The 16,413-nt window shown below is 37.1% G+C and overlaps 3 protein-coding genes across 3 annotated transcripts; all 3 read right to left on the bottom strand.

Annotated features, from left to right (window-relative positions):
- Positions 1 to 3,562: 3,562 nt before the first annotated feature.
- On the bottom strand, positions 3,563 to 7,972 carry LOC129570678 (uncharacterized). Its single transcript, XM_055450377.1, has 5 exons — positions 7,777 to 7,972; positions 7,130 to 7,291; positions 6,248 to 6,975; positions 4,549 to 5,857; positions 3,563 to 4,466 (listed from the first exon to the last, which is right to left on the bottom strand). The coding sequence occupies exons 2-5, from the start codon at positions 7,285 to 7,287 to the stop codon at positions 4,184 to 4,186; spliced, it is 2,478 nt and encodes an 825-aa protein (XP_055306352.1). The 5' UTR covers positions 7,288 to 7,291; positions 7,777 to 7,972; the 3' UTR covers positions 3,563 to 4,183.
- A 160-nt stretch (positions 7,973 to 8,132) lies between these two features.
- Positions 8,133 to 12,409, bottom strand: LOC129570655 (histone-lysine N-methyltransferase eggless-like). Its single transcript, XM_055450347.1, has 7 exons — positions 12,184 to 12,409; positions 11,784 to 11,948; positions 11,249 to 11,707; positions 10,293 to 10,975; positions 9,400 to 9,925; positions 9,062 to 9,297; positions 8,133 to 8,930 (listed from the first exon to the last, which is right to left on the bottom strand). The coding sequence occupies exons 2-7, from the start codon at positions 11,854 to 11,856 to the stop codon at positions 8,733 to 8,735; spliced, it is 2,175 nt and encodes a 724-aa protein (XP_055306322.1). The 5' UTR covers positions 11,857 to 11,948; positions 12,184 to 12,409; the 3' UTR covers positions 8,133 to 8,732.
- Positions 12,410 to 14,062: 1,653 nt separating this feature from the next.
- On the bottom strand, positions 14,063 to 16,402 carry LOC129570649 (uncharacterized). Its single transcript, XM_055450340.1, has 3 exons — positions 16,196 to 16,402; positions 15,811 to 15,940; positions 14,063 to 15,558 (listed from the first exon to the last, which is right to left on the bottom strand). The coding sequence occupies exons 2-3, from the start codon at positions 15,913 to 15,915 to the stop codon at positions 14,614 to 14,616; spliced, it is 1,050 nt and encodes a 349-aa protein (XP_055306315.1). The 5' UTR covers positions 15,916 to 15,940; positions 16,196 to 16,402; the 3' UTR covers positions 14,063 to 14,613.
- Between the last annotated feature and the right edge of the window lie 11 nt (positions 16,403 to 16,413).

The raw sequence follows: 16,413 nt of genomic DNA, 5'->3' as shown, positions 1-16,413 counted from the left end.
ACCGTACTACAAAGAGTATCGAAAGAAAAACACAGGGTTCAACAAAAACAACCAGAAAAATCAACAGCAACAGCAACAAAACAAGATGAGTAAAAATTTTCAGCCGAATTATACACCCTGTAAATATTGTAATTTGAAGCATAAGTTAGGAAGTAGCTATTGTCCAGCGTATGGAAAGGAATGTGGAAATTGCAAGAAATTAAACCATTTTCAGGCCGTCTGCCGTGTTAAAAATGTTCATTCAGTCAATGCATGTGATTTTGATGATATTTCTAATTTGTACGTTAGTTCATTGACACAGGTAAAAGATTGTGAGTCAGCGACACAGAATGTGAACAGCAATGCAACAACGACAAACATTGAGCACAAGCCAGTATGGAGAGAAGATTTGAGAATCAACAGAAAATTTGTGGCTTTCAAAGTCGACACAGGATCTGATGTCACCGTTCTCCCGAGACGATTGATGGCGTTGATTGCGCCCGACTGCAAGCTGTACCCGTCGAAGACAGTTTTACGCGCATTTGGTGGAAATATCGTGCGCCCGATTGGTACATGCGTATTGTATTGTGATCTGAACGGTAAGCAACGAAAAATTGAAATCGAGGTCGTCGACTTTGAGACTGTGCCATTGCTTGGTTTAACAGCATGTGTTGAATTCGGTTTGGTTGACAAACGTAAAATCACTCATCGTCGAATTAATTTTTTAGAGCATTAGCAATTGAGAGAGCGATAAACAGAGAATTTATTGAGAAGAATTTCGGCGATTTATTTAAGGGACTAGGTAAATTTCAACGACCGTATAAGATTTTGTTGAAAGAGAATTCGATTCCAGTTGCGAAACAAGCGAGAAGAGTGCCTTATGCAGTAGTCGATAAATTGAAAGAAAAGCTGAATGAATTAGAAAAACATAAGATAATAGAAAAAGCAGATATTTATAGTGAATGGGTCCATCCGTTGGTACTAGCGCCAAAGAAAGACAAATTAGATTTTAGATTATGCATCGATCCATCAGAACTGAATAAGTGTATATTAGATGAGAATTTTGTGACACCGAATTTAGAAGATTTGAAAATGAAATTGAATGGAGTTAAATATTTCACCGTGCTCGATTTGAAGGAAGGCTTTTGGCAAGTCGCGTTGGATCAAGAGTCGCAGAAGTTGTGCACATTTGCCACCCCATTTGGAAATTATAGGTTTTTGCGTATGCCTTTTGGACTCAAGTCAGGCCCAAAGGTCTTTCAGAAAATGAATCATGAAAATTTCGGTGATATTAGGAATGTGTTTGCCTACATGGATGACATTCTGGTAACAGGCAAAACAAGAGAAGAGCATGATCGAGCATTGCTAGAAGTCTTGAATAGAGCAAGAGAAAGAGGAGTTAAATTTAATATTCAGAAATTACAGTTAGCAGTTGACAAAGTGAAGTACTTAGGTCACATTTTTTCTGAGGGAAAAATCGAGCCGGATCGAGATAGAATTGAAGCGATTAAAGAGATGGGAATGCCGAAAGATAAAACCGATTTAAGAAAGTTTTTAGGAGTAATTGAAATAATTAGGCCTTTCGTTCCGAATTTGTCTGAACACACCGAGCCGATACGCGATTTATTAAGAAAGAATGTTATTTACCTATGGACTGAACGACACACTGAAGCATTCAACAAAATAAAACAACGAATAGTCGACGCGCCGATTTTAGTTCCATTCGACGAGTCGAAAGAGATAGAAATTGAGTGTGACGCATCGAAAGGTGGTCTCGGGTGTGGTCTGATACAAGAAAAGAAGCCTATTTCATTCGCATCGAGAAGTCTGACGGACACAGAAAAAGAATACTCGCAAATCGAAAAGGAATTTTTGTCAATTTTGTTCGCGTGTAAGAAATTTGAATTTTATACGTACGGGCGTAAAATTAAAGTGAAAAATGATCATAAACCGTTAACCGCGATAATTAAGAAAGAAATTCATAAAATTCCCTCAGCAAAACTCCAAAATATTCGATTAAAACTATTACGATATGACATTCAACTCGAGTACACACCCGGCAAATTGATTCATATAGCGGATTATTTATCGCGTTATTCAATGAAATATAAAGAAGAAGACATCGACAAAGATTTGAGTAATGCAGTGCTCAGCATAAATGTGAGCGACGAGAGAATAATAGAATTTCAAAATGAAACGGATTCGGACCCGATGTTAATGAATTTAAAGAAATATTGCCGCGACGGTTGGCCGAGAAACAAAGCAAAGTGCTTTGAAAATACGAAATTTTTCTTTAAAATGCGAAATGAAATAATGTTGGACGATAATATCCTTTTTTATAATGAACGAATAATCGTGCCAGCATCGATGAAGATGAAAATGCTTAAAATATTACATGAGCCGCACTTTGGCATAGAAAAGACGAAAAAGAGAGCGAGAAATAGCCTTTATTGGCCTGGGATAGACGATGACATAGAGAAGTTGATCAGTAGTTGCGAAATTTGCCAGATAAATGCTAGAAAAAATCAGAAAGAGCCTATGATTTCCCATGACATTCCGATGAGACCATTTGAGAAGTTAGCGACTGATATTTTTGAATTTAAAGCAAAAGATTATTTAGTAGTTGTTGACTATTATTCGAAGTGGATAGAGTTGAAACAGCTAGGGCGTAAGCAAGCCAATGATGTAAATAGTAATTTATTAGAAATTTTCAGCAGAAATGGTATTCCAAAAGTTATCATAGCTGATAACATGCCATTTAGTTCGCTAGAGTGTAGAGAATTTGCTAAATCTCTTGATTTTAAGTTTGAAACTAGTAGCCCGCACTACCCAAAGTCCAACGGACTTGCAGAACGAGGAGTTCAAATATGTAAAGGTATTTTGAAAAAGACTAACAATATGCACGAGGCATATTTGGCATTATTAGAATATCGCTCGACTCCGACAAAAGACCTCTCATACTCGCCATCTCAATTGCTACAAAATAGAAATATTCGATCGAAAATTCCAATGAAGGACACGAAATTCGATCCAAAAACAAACATGAATGTTGAAACTGAATTCAATAGAAAAAAAAATAACGTAAAAAAATATTATGATCGCTCAGCCAAACATAGAACTGATTTTATACACAGACGAAACAGTCGGGACATTCGACGACGCATCGAATCGGGAGGAGCTGACCAAGATTATCCATTGCCAACAACGCCAAGCTCAAACTCAATGTTTGCTCCGAAATGCACTAGAAGCGGTAGAAAATATTAGTTTAAAACCAAAAATGTATTTATTTGAATTTATTTTGATTTTTTAGTGCTTCTCTCATTCTCACTGGTCTGTAAAATAAATTTAAAAAAAAAGGGGAACGAGAGAGATAGTACAAGTAGAAAGTAAGACATAAAAATAATTTAAAAAAAAAAAATATTGAAACGAAATTAAAGAAAGGGAGATGTGGCGTACTAGAATAGTACGCATAGTACTACACACTACTATATGAATTAGCATTAAGAATAAGCATTCAATAAATCATTCAATAAAGCAGTCATCATTCACCACTCAACCAGTACGCATCTCATTTATATTACAATTTCTTTCTAAAAACATTTTTTATTTTTCATTTTATTTCAATATTATGGAATATTTCGAATCGGTACGGTAAATATTTGTTTCTTCGGCTATTTATCAATAACAATTCGATGTTTTCTCAATTTGTTTTAAATACCAAAATGAAAATTTTACCATAACATCAGTGACTGATTAATCAAATGAATCATTTGAGGCAATACAAAAACCTAAATAAAAAATAATCATTATTTTTGATCGCTTAGATTATTATCACATTTTGAAATACGGAAGTGGGGCATTTTTATAGCTAATTCTAAATTTTGGGTGCAAAATAAGATTTTTTCACAAATAAATTGGATTTTTTTCGTAAAATTTATGGACTTTTGTTTGAATTGTAAAATACCGAAACTAAAGCCATAAAAAATGTTGGCTTGAATTAATTTTGAGCCCAAATTTTAACTCAAAAAATATGATTTTTGCTAATGACAATTATTTTTGAAGCTAAAATTAGTTATGCAAATATTTAGGAAACCTCTTTTCATGTTATATGATCAATTCTTTGTTGAAAAATCAATTTTAAGCCTAGTTTTAAGGGCAAAAAAAATTTCGTACGAAAAAATTTATTGTGATACGAATAATCCACTTATGGCCGTACCAATGTTCCCAATTTCCCATTTGCCGAATCACCATTCGACGTCGAAACCCATGCAATAGAACGATAAAATTGTTTTTCTCGGTTGATGGTTGATTTGGTGCGTTGCTTGATGTAATCAACGAGTTCATCGGGTGACAAAACGATTTTGTCTTGGCTGTTTTTGGTACGTTTCACCAGGAATCCGTACCTTGTGATCCAAAAAATGTGCAATGTATTGTTTCTCATGGCGTTTTTGGCGATTTTGGCCATTCTCCCGTAGAATTTGGTTGTGCTGAAGAGATGAAAGGATATATTCAAATGCCATTTAGCTTTCAAAGATACGAAAAAAACATCAAATTTCTCTTTCCACTTACTGAATGTTGACAAACACCCTCTTTCTCGGCACTTCAACCGGCAAATGAATCAAATCGGATGACCACAGCGGTTTCATATAGGCACAGTGCAGAATTCTCTGTTTCACCTCGAATTGTTTCAATTCCACGATGAGTAAAGCGTTCCAACCGGGCGCTCGGGTTATCTTCACAATGTCTCGTTGGCTGACATTTGCCTGTAGCAACGAACACATGTTCAGGAAAATGGCATTTTTATTCTCATTCTCAAAGTACGGGATGCCGTAAATGCAGAGATTGTTGATGAGCCGATTTTGTGCACGTAATTCTTTCATGTTGAAGGCTCTGGCCGAAATTGGTGGACGTTTTACTTTTGGAATACCTGTCTTTTCAGCTGCCATGGTCTCATGTTCATTCCCATCATCGATTTTATCATTCGTTCCATGCTCCGATTTGTATTTTTGCCGAATGATGTCTATCAACTCTTCGATGAAAAGATCGAATAAAATTTGTCCATTGCCAAATTTGGTGCCGGTCAATTGGTGATTGAACAGAAGCAACCCATTCGGGAAAATGACTTTTGTGTTTGCAAAGTGCTTCTTCAACAGTTCACAAAACTGGAGGCAATGAAAATTTAGCGAGTTGCTTCGATGCTCTTTCTTATCGTGGCCAACAAGTTCGATCATTTTTTCCGTTTGGAAATCGCATTTCGAACACTTGAACACGTAGCAATGTTCTTCGATGTGATTCAAGTACTTGTCTCGATCGATGACTTTGGCCTGACAATAATCACAAATCAAATACGGTTCAAGTGTTTGGTCAACAATACGCATGGCCATCTCATGATCAACATGTTCGATAGTATGATGAAATTCTACTTCGAGCTGTGTTTCGAAGACTCGATCGCAATTGGCACATTGATATCGATTGGAATTGTAAGCCAAAAGTTTGATCAGCATGTTATCGTCCAGCAAAATTGGATTCGAGATGTCACTTTGTGCAATCGACTCGTGCTCGTTGTTGAAGTGCTCGATCAAATCGGATTTTTGCGATGCACAAATTCCACACGTGGAATCGTCATTCATATTGACAACAGCAAATGGCTCGAATGAATGTTGCACCTGGTGATGTTTTGCTATATCTCCAAAACTCGCCACGAAATCACAGTAGAAACAACGCGCTTTGGCAACGACGTAGAATTGGAATGGCTTCAACTCTGCTGAATGAACCGTTTGCCAATGTTGATGCACCTCTTTCACAGACAGCTGGAGCTCGGCTGCTTCTAAACAATGAGCACATCCATACATCATTTGATTGACGGCGGTATCGTGGCCTGCAATGTACGATGGTATTAGATTAACTCAACTCTTTGCCGAAAATGCAATATTTTTGGAGTTTTTAACAGAAAAAATCAAATTGGAATGAAAAATGTGCACAATTTTGAATTAGATCACGTCATTTTTACCATCTTTCATTTGGTTATGTTAAATTTTGCTGAAGAAAATTCATTTTTTGCCTCATTTAAAGCGATTTATGAAACTTCTTAATTCAAAATCTACCTTAAAATTCGAAACTTTTTAATCAAAACTCAAAGTTAAAGTCAAAATTTCGCGAAAAATTGCACAAAACTCACAGTCAAGACCAGAATTTGATTGCAAGCAAACAGTTTGGTTCAAAAATTACCGAAAATTCACTCCAAATAACGAAACAAACTGAATCTTACCTGTATTATCATCTTGTTTGAGTTTCTTAGCCATTGTTTCATCGATTATTTCATTAGAACTTTTTCTTTTAAGTGTCAAACTGTCTTCTTGGCTCTTCGTGACCGGTTCTTGGCTCATCGTGATCGGTTCCATGGCCGGAGCAAGGTTCATGAGTAAGTCTGGCATTTGGATCGGTACGTCAGTGTCACTTTGGCCAATAGTAACCACCTCACCAGATGGATTGGTTGAGCTGTTTTCAGGGCGCAGTTCTTCCAAAGCATTAATACTGTCTATGGTGCTGATGCTCTCTAGAGCGTTGATAGTGTCAATTGAAGCTGTCGTAAATGCCGGTACCTCGTCTAATGACGACCGATTGCTGCAATTGTCGACAATTTCGTCAATGACTCGATAATCACTCTTCATTACTACGCCAACTTCAACCATGCTCTGATAAATTTCTTCCGAAAGTTTCTCTTCAGTTGATTGTATCTCTTCACCCAAAATTTGGCCTTTGACAACTTCGTTTGCTGCGATATTAGGTGCACAATTCGATTCATCGGTCGCTTTTTCATCTTGTGGACATCGGAATTCTGTTTCCACATGTTTACTGTTCACTTCTTCCGTGTCAACCTCTTCTTTATCCATGCCGATCTCTCTTTGGTCAATGTCAACTTCTTCTCTGTAATTTGTAGCATCATTTTCTTGGCTCTCTGACTGGCTTTGAAGGCGATCGAAGACTCTAGTCATCCTGAAAATCGATTGCAATTTATTTTTAACGATTTTTTTACATTCTCAGACCATTGCAGCCATTTAACCACAGAAAACATTGAGATTTAAATAGAAAAAGTAGCATTGCCATTGACGATCAAGCAATTTCAATGCAAATCTCCACTCTAACTTACCAATCATTCATTTGGTCCAGGAACTGCTGTTTACACTGGTCAAGTTCCAAGCCGGAGCATCGCAGATGCTCTCTGATTCGTGCCAACGAAGCGATTGTGTGAGGCTCAATGACTCCGATTAGTTTGAGTACCTCATCTTGACACTGCGTTTGGTCCATTTTTCTGTCGATTGATGAAAAAAAAGAGATCAGAAATGCGATCAACAACTACGATTTAAAAAAAATTCGTTTCCGAGCTCAAATTCCAGTTTTAGAACTAAATTGTGAGCTCACAAATGAAACACAGTGGATTTGCGACAGCCAAATCTAAAATGCCTACTGTCACTGCAAACAAACAAATCGATTGTATTTGGTTGTTGCTGTAACCAAATGTAAAGACGCTGAAATTGCGTCGCAATTTCACAAAGATGCACAACACTGAATAAGGCTCATTGGCATTTTTTCCGATATAATTTTGACGTAAAATGCATTTTGGTTCGAAGAATTATACAAAATAAAGGAATAAAACCGCAGTAAACACTGAAAATAATGCATTTTTGACATTTATCGATTGAAATTCCGATTGAATGTCAAGCCAAAATTTGTTTTCCATATCAAAACACTACGGCCTGAATACAATTCCACTTTTCCACTATTTTTTCTACTTACCAACTTGAAAAAAATGGAACTAAATCACACGAACTGCAATTCTTATCGATTCTTTTAACAATAATAATAATCACATACGCTGAACAAATACCATTTCACGTACCAGCTTGCTATTGAAGCTAAATGCGCAATGTTATGCTTTGGCTTCACCATCAAATGACAGTTCACGCGCCAAAGCATACCTCGTTGACGTTTCGCATAGTGTGTGAAGCGTGTGGAGAGAATGCACCATTTAAATTGATACAATTCATTTGTGAAGACTTTTTTCCAATGTGAACTTCACATTGTGAAGAGACCGCCAATTTGATTTCGAATCGAATTCACAACGAATTTTTCAAATGAGAACAAAAATATGGTTTTGTCGAGTGCGAAATAAATGAAAAATTTATTGTAATTCAATTCCATGAAAATAATATGAAAATATGATTTTTTAATCAAAAACGTTGATACAATCTTTTCTAAAGATTTGATGCGAATTAACCTTCAATGCCAAAGAATCTTTTCGCCCCAATTTTGTAGCTAACTACTGTTGTTCATAACAATCAATATGTCAATAAGAAATTTTCTTATTAAGAAAAATAATGGATGTTTCACTATCTACTAATTTAAATTTTAATTGTCGCTTAAAACAGCACACAAAACAGAAATATTATTCCCACAATTTCTGAATTTGCATTTGTTCCATAATCCAAAAGAATGAGTTGCCCTATTCGAATGCAAGCAAAAGTGAGTTAGTTCAAGCAAATGTAAAAAATATATGAAAATAATGTAAAAGTTATTCAGGCACTTTTATGCAATGTTCAAAATTTCGGTAGAAATGGTTTCTTCTGTGATGCAGTTGCTAATGCCTTAATTTAAATCAAAACTTTGGCCCAAGTCGACTTATGTACTTCGTATATTTATGTGTTAATTGCGCTCCTGGGCTTAATCTTGAAAGTTGATCATTGATTCATTGCTCAACTCAAACGTCCACGGCAGTTTTTTTCCCCGCAACGGCACAGAGTACGGTGTTCATCCATCAATTCATATCGATAATCGAACGTCAGTTCATCGCCGGCTTTTACAAGGTCCTTGGTGAAGAAGGCAATGGCCGGGAATCGTTCATCATCACCAACGAACACGCGCTGCTCAAACATGTTTGGGTTGCACGAATGCTGGAATTTAAACAAAATTCACATTTAGTATCAGCTCAAACATGAGTTTCTCAACTAGGAATTCTGCATCAAAGTATGATTTCATGATAATTCCTTTCAAAATTTACCAACTAAATCAAACTAGAACTTACATTGAAGAAACGTGAAATGTTGCCAGAATAAAGGCTATCAACAACAAATTCCTCTTTTTCTTCTGCATCTTCTTGAGAACTCGAATCAGACTCCGATTCCGAGTCGCTTTCATCGTGCCATGTAACCACCTTTGGAAAGAAGTTGAGAAAATCTTGAACAACTTCGTCACTCTCGAGTCGAGCTCGTTTCGCATTCAACGGTGGTGATGGTGTCTTTCGTTCAACAGACCATTCACCTAATGGAAACATTAACAAGAAATGAATGATTTAAAATATATCAAAACGAAATCATGGAAAATTAGCGAAAATATACCCAAATGAAAATGAAAATTACGCACCCAATGAGAATTGATAGCAATTCGATCGGCTTCTAGCGATTTCATTGTCAATGATCTCGCCAATGTAGCTTACGACGAATGTGCCGCGCGGTAAATCGGTCAATGTGCGTACGCCACGGCCTTTCGACGCCGTTTGGAACAATTGCAATTTGAGCTGTAGTCCTCTTTGAACCAGTCGATTTTCGCATTTGTCCACGTTGCATTTACATTCGGCGCCACATTCAACGATTCCACTGACTGTGTGATTCTTCAATCGGAAATTCTTGTAGCCAACGGCCTTATTGTCATCCAGATCGTTAGAATTTGGATTAATTGGCCGTCCGAGCAACTTTTCGATGGTCAGACGCCAACAGCTGCATTTTTCCTTGTCTTCACAGTTGTTGGCACAATCGCAACAACGATTCAAGCTGTTTTCTAGCTCCACGTCTTTGATGGCTAACTTATTTTCAGTTATATAGTTGAAGTTCTTGTCCAACTCAAGACCACTGTCACAGATGGAAATCGGCAAATTGTCATGGTCAATGACCTGAAACATGAGATAGATTAAATTTTCAAGTTGATTGAAGGCAAATTGTCTAAAGATAACAAGAGACTCTTTGCAATATTTGCTGCTGAGCAGGCCTGAGCTGAGTTGAATTTTTTGACTCCGGCACATGAAGCGTTATGAGTTGCGTTGTCGCAACGCATCCACAGTACAAAATTTATCGAGCCAAGTCAAATTTGAGGCTGATACCGCTCGGATCAGCCTCAAATTAAGCTTAACTCGATAAATTTTGTACTGTGGATGCGTTACAACAACGCAACTCATAACGCTTCAGGTGTCAGCAAATTCAGCTCAGCTCATGCTAGTTCAGCAACAAACATGCACTCTCTCTGAAAAACATCGAAATTACCTCAACACTGCTGCGTGGCAATTGGTGATTTTCGGAAGGTTGAAAGTTTCTTTCCAAGGAGAATGATTCGATGCATAGTTTTGAGTTGACTTTAGCTAAGTATTCCCGTATTGCGCCATATGTTCTTAGTATGCGATTGCATGGTGATTTATAAAACGGTCCCGATCTAGTGTCCACAGAATATTTGAAACCAACTGCCAATGGTCGATGGAACAGGCTGAACTTTTTGATTTCTGTTTCATCTTCCAGCCGCATGCAATCATGGTTACATTCATGATTTCGATGCAATGGCCGACCATCGGGTTCAGGCGCTTGATTGATTCTTCTCGATGCACGGCTTGGTTGCGAACATCTTTCAATCATAATACAATCTTCGTCGTCGGCGCTGGAATCGGTTTCGACATGCGTGAAATTGAATAATTTATCCAGCACTTTACTTTCGATCAATTTCCGCCACACTTGTTCGATCCGGGGCGAGCCCAAATAAAGCCATTCATATCGATCCGGTTGTTCGTCTTGCTTGAAACAAAATTTAGCCAACGGAAGATCAATTTCGGTCGTTACCGCTGAAACCCAATCGCCATTCAATTCAATTGACACCAATTGATCGATTGTTGGAAGAATTTCATGGTGCTTTTCAAGCGATTGATAGAACTTGAAGTAGGCTTTTGCGTTGGAATGAGCTGAAAATATAAAATCACCGTATAGGATTGAGCATTTTTCTTTGTCAAAGTATGTATTTCTCTTGAAAATTACATTTTCATACTTTTTCGAAAACGATTTGAACTTTTTGCGACTTTGACATTCAGAATCATTCTTGAAGCAAAATGTTATTCTTTTTATCATCTGAAAATTCAGCAAAACAACAATTCTCCACCCGAAAAAGTCGAACGTTCCTCACTCAAAACAATCAAATTCCAATAAACAAACAAGTCCACACTCTTAGTCTTACTCACCGTGTTCCAAGCATTCGAAGTCATACACCAATCGAATGTCCTCATTTTTAACTTTCTGCACATGGCCGTCGTCAAAGAAAATCATATGATGAAATTCATTTTCGCTGATCGCTGCCAGCATTCCCGGATATGGATGACGCTCTTGTCTATCATAAAGTGGAATTGTTTGACACGTTCCAGCATTGACGATGTACGGCAAATCAACGCTTCGGCGAAACGCCACTACTCGAGCCCCACTATGGAAGTACTTGCTACGCTTGGCCCAGGCTAATTTGCAATTTGGTAAATCCATTTTTCGATCACCAAATCGCACAATGACACTTCTCTCCTCCTCATCGTTTTCATTGATGAAACTTTGTTCGGAGACTATATGACACGGTTTCCAGGGAGCAATTACACATTTACTTTTCGATTTGTCTGCCCAACATCGCTGCTGCACGTCTGATTCACGCGGCAAAGCTATTCCGAAAAAGGGGATTTCGAAAACTTAGTTTTCAGCGATAAAAAGCAAAGTCAAAATTTTCATTCAACTTACGCGTTGCAACTGAGACGAGGCATATGTCTATGTCTTCATCTCTGCTTATTTCGAGTGTACATAGATTTGCCATTTTATCGGGCCCGAATTCGTCCACAGCAAGTAATTGAAAACAGTCTTAGCAAGCAATCGATGCGAATTGTTTTTCTGATACGGATTCTCACACTGGAAATGAACAGAATTTCAACATGAAAGGAGATTTGAAGCGAATTTTTTTCCAAGTAAAACTGAAAATTATGCAAAGTTCTAGTGTGTTTCATATGACTCAATATACACTTCGATTGCAGAGTTATTTTGCGTTCATTCGTGGTATACTTTGACATTTCATTGACATTCTAGTTGGCGTCAGACAAATTACTCGACGCTTGGTTGTGATGAGCACGAATAAAAAATACTTTACCTTTTTAAGCTTTTTATCCCAATAATCGCGTCCAATCAATTGCTTTTCAATTGAATTTATCAATTTGTTGCTTTTGCAAAATCGGAATTTTGGTTTGAATTAACATAAATTTTTCACCAAAAGTTACACACGGTGTTTATGTTATTGCAAGCGAAGCGTCTGTTGAACACTGGCTTGTGATTCTATGCCGTGACGGCTACATGACGAGCGTCGTCAATCTCAATACAGTGATTTGATTTGTGTGAAGTTGGTTATGGATAACAGCTGGCAGAATCTCTCCAACTCAATTGAATCGATTTGAAAATTCTTCATAACAAGCAACATCGACGAGAATTATGATTTTTGAATTTTGGTTTTAAAACGAATTTGAATTGAACAAAAATTGGTTTTGAAAACGTACATTTAATTGATGGATAAAAACTGAGTTGCATGATCATCATAACATGATATTGCAGTAGCACAAACCTTTCGACTAGACCTTGAGATAATTTTTTCCTTCAAATTCTCTCTTGATTCGGCTATTCTCTGTTGACCGATCGAAGAATGTGATGAGAAATGAACAAACTAATTGAAATTGGGAATGAAAATGGCTCATTTCAATCGATTCGAATTTTTATTCCATAGAATTACATATTTCCTGACATTTTTCTGCTTAGATAATAATTCAATTTGTATTCTTATAGCTATTTTTCAACATGAGTTTATTTTGAACAAATTTCAGTCTGATTTTCGATTGTAATTTACAAAAATGAACCGAAACAGAGGTAATATTGAATTTGGCGTCGAATTTTACAAAATATCTATTCGGAGCTGGTACAAAAGTACCGTACATGTTTTATTTTTTCAATTTTTTTTCGAATGTTATTTTCTCAATTTTATCAAGTTAATTTTGATTCTTTGAATGGAATTGTTGGTGTTTGCTGGTAAACTTTTATGACTATGGCTGAATGTATGTTCATCTGAGCTGACTATTCAGAGATAGATCGATAGTTAAATGTTTTGATGACTTTATGAAGTCAATTTAACGTTCCATCGTAACCTTGTAGATATAACCGCCTCCCTTTTCAGTTACACGCCATTCGTTACACAATCGATCCAGAACAGCTTCGTAGTCATCTTCGTTATCGAATGCAAGTGAGAGCTTCTTTAGTGATGTGCATTCTGCCACGAAAGAGACCACTTCATCAGACGGAATACAAGCATGTACGCCTAAATCGACTTCCACTAATGCTGGCGAAGCAATCTTCAATAAAACACCCTCCTCACGATGTTTAATCGAAAAAAATGTCAGTTTGGTAAGTGTTTGGTGCTTCCTGACGAAATTAACCAATGCCTGATCCATAGCAAGCCATACGACTTCCAATTCCTCAAGTTTGTCGAATGTAAGCGGAAATGCGTGTACAGCGGACGCTCGGAATTCTTAAGTTTCGGAAATCTTAATTGTCCAGAAAACTTAAGCAGTTTTTGCTTTGTATATAACTTCCTAAAATCTTAAGATTTGACTTAAGTTTTCTGAATAGGTTCTCATTTTTTTTCAATTATTTTTTTGAGTTCAACTTAATAAAAATGTAAGGGGAAGTCGTCTAAGATGGGCCATCGGGTAAGACGGGCCACCCCCGAAAATTTTGGCAGACGCCATATTAACCGCAAACTGATCAGCAACATGTTAATGCACCATCGGTAGCTATGTTTTGGTAGTGCTCAGAGGAGTAAAGAGATCCTCTATGTATGATAAAACATGTTCGTTTCAAAATTTTGTGAAAAATCATGTTTAGTGCATTTTGTCGACAAGCACGGTGTGAATTTTTTTTGACAATTTTCGAAAGTGAATATATCAAACGTGTTGTAAAAAGTACATATTTTCAGTGTACAAAGATAATTTTGGTGTTATTTCATCATGGGAAAACAATTTATCGTCATGAAAAAATGGCGTGTTTTGGTTAAGATGGGCCACCCAACATTTTTTTTTGTTATGTGCTCAAACTCTATTGTTATGTTTGAAAATCGTGTTTTAAGCAATCGCATAGCGTTTTAAAGTGATTCTATGGTATTTTTTGCCTGATGTTGGCCTATTGCGACCAGCTACACTAAGACCTTCATAAAATCGTCGTGGACGTCAGCTTATTAAAAACGCGGAAAGTACATCGCTGTAAGCACATAAATGAATAAAAATTGACAAATCTTTCGAAATATGGTGTTACCATTTCATTATTTCTCTTATTTTTCAAATTTTGTGGGGTGGCCCATCTTAGACGACAAATTTTTTTTTTTGTCAATTTTCAAGGTGTTCGGAAAATGTGCGATAAAATTCTTTTTTTCAATGCAAACGAATGACAATCTTAAGCAAAAACTTTCCTTTTGAGGTCCTCTTTCCAACGGTATATATAAGTCTCAAACAATATCCACATTTAAGACTTTTATAGCGGTCAATCAATGTGTGGCCCATCTTAGACGACTCTCCCTTACTACATCTCGTAACTTGAGCTTTTTTACATTTGGAAAGTGTACGGTATCGTTGCCAACATTCGAGAAGTATCCAAATGGATTGATGTCCAGGCGTTCCAGATGCTGTAGATGTTCACTAACGCTCTGAAGGTATTTGAATTCAAAGTAGCCAATAATGGACAGACTTCGTGTATTCAGGTATAAACGCAAGAGCTCAGACAAATTGTTCAAACGGTTATTTGTATCAATTGGAAGGGACAGAGTCAAATGTTGAAGATGGGGAAAATGAACAGCGGTCTCGTTACGATCCGTAAATTCTAAACGTCGCACTTTCGGGAACCATTTATCGAGTTCCGACAGCTTGCTTCCCAATTTGCAGCTATCAAAACAAAGTGTTTTAACCTGGGTGAACGGCTTCTTCAGATCGTCCAGTGTGCTTGCTTTGCAGCGTTGAAATTTAATTTCAACCAATGATTCGGCACAGTATTCGTTGACATAAGCATCCATATGTTTATCATGTGTGATGTCCAATTTTGTGATCAAATGTCCAAAGCAGCGGAGCAACTTTAATCGGAATGACCGTGGAATTTGAACCGTTGGTGGATACATGTTCCGCTCGAAAATCAGTATAGACTTGTATCTCGAAAGGATAAAAATCCATTGTTTCCCATACCGACTCGCGAATACCAAATCCGCTGCTGGTTTCAATTGTTTGTTGGAGTCGGCAACATTCAAGAGATCTATAAGGCTTAGATTCTTGAAAATGTGCTCGAGGCAATCAACATTGACGTCTGTCAACTTTGTGGTGCCATCGTTTGGCTGCGGACCAAGCTTTGCCAGTTTCTCTTCCTCTTCCTCATCCATGCGCCGGCGCAATCTTGTGTAATGAATCTTCGTCGGCTGCTGGGCTATTTTGTTGGATGCACGTTGCTAAAAATCGAATAAACACGAAATTGTTAGATTTTTGGACCCAAAATCTCAATAAAATATGAAAATTTTGCACACAAATCCATTAATTATGCATCGACTTTGGTTACACTGTCAATTGAACACAAATTTTGAGGTTAAGTTATGCGTTCACAATATGAGCTCTCTCTGCATTGAAACAAAGAATACATGAAACTAGTTTGAACTTATCCTTTCTAATTTCCCAAAAAAAAACAATTTGATTTTGATTTTTACCACGTCTGCAGACACGGTCTCGGATGTTTTAGATCGTTTATTCGCCGGTGGGTTGGCTCCTTCTGGTTGTCGCTTTCGATCAGCGGCTTCATTCCGATTATCCATTTGTCTGTGAGGTTCTTTCGCCAATCTGAAAGCCAATATTGAGGGATTGAAAGCGTTATTCATTTTGGTTTGGCCTCACTGTCACTATTGCAATTGCTACGAAAACTGCAATCTTAAATTTGCACAATTTGCATGAAAATGAGTCTAACTTTTCAAATCAATCTCTTTGGAAATAAGAGATGAACTTGACAAAAGAGCTAAAATCGCAATTGAATCAAATTTGAGTCTCAATCCATCCACTTTGAGAACCACTGAATTCAATGTCTAGAACAGTACTTACATTTTCAGAGAAAATAATGCAAAAAAAAAACACGGTAAATTCGCTGGTTTTTGGTGTTAGGCTATAATTTCTTATAGTAAAAACACTTTCCAGTCGATTTGCTAAAGAAATAAATGGGAAAATCAACAATTTCAGAATATTTTTCGTGTTTATGCGATCAAATTGCGGAGCTATGATTACATTTGACACCACATTACGACTTGAATTGATGCGATTGC

The sequence above is a fragment of the Sitodiplosis mosellana genome, unplaced genomic scaffold (genome assembly GCF_009176505.1).
Source record: "Sitodiplosis mosellana isolate CC-2019 unplaced genomic scaffold, AAFC_SMos_1.0 Smas_scaffold_63, whole genome shotgun sequence".
Taxonomy (NCBI): Eukaryota; Metazoa; Arthropoda; class Insecta; order Diptera; family Cecidomyiidae; genus Sitodiplosis; species Sitodiplosis mosellana.
This window is presented reverse-complemented; position numbering and strand designations above follow the sequence as displayed.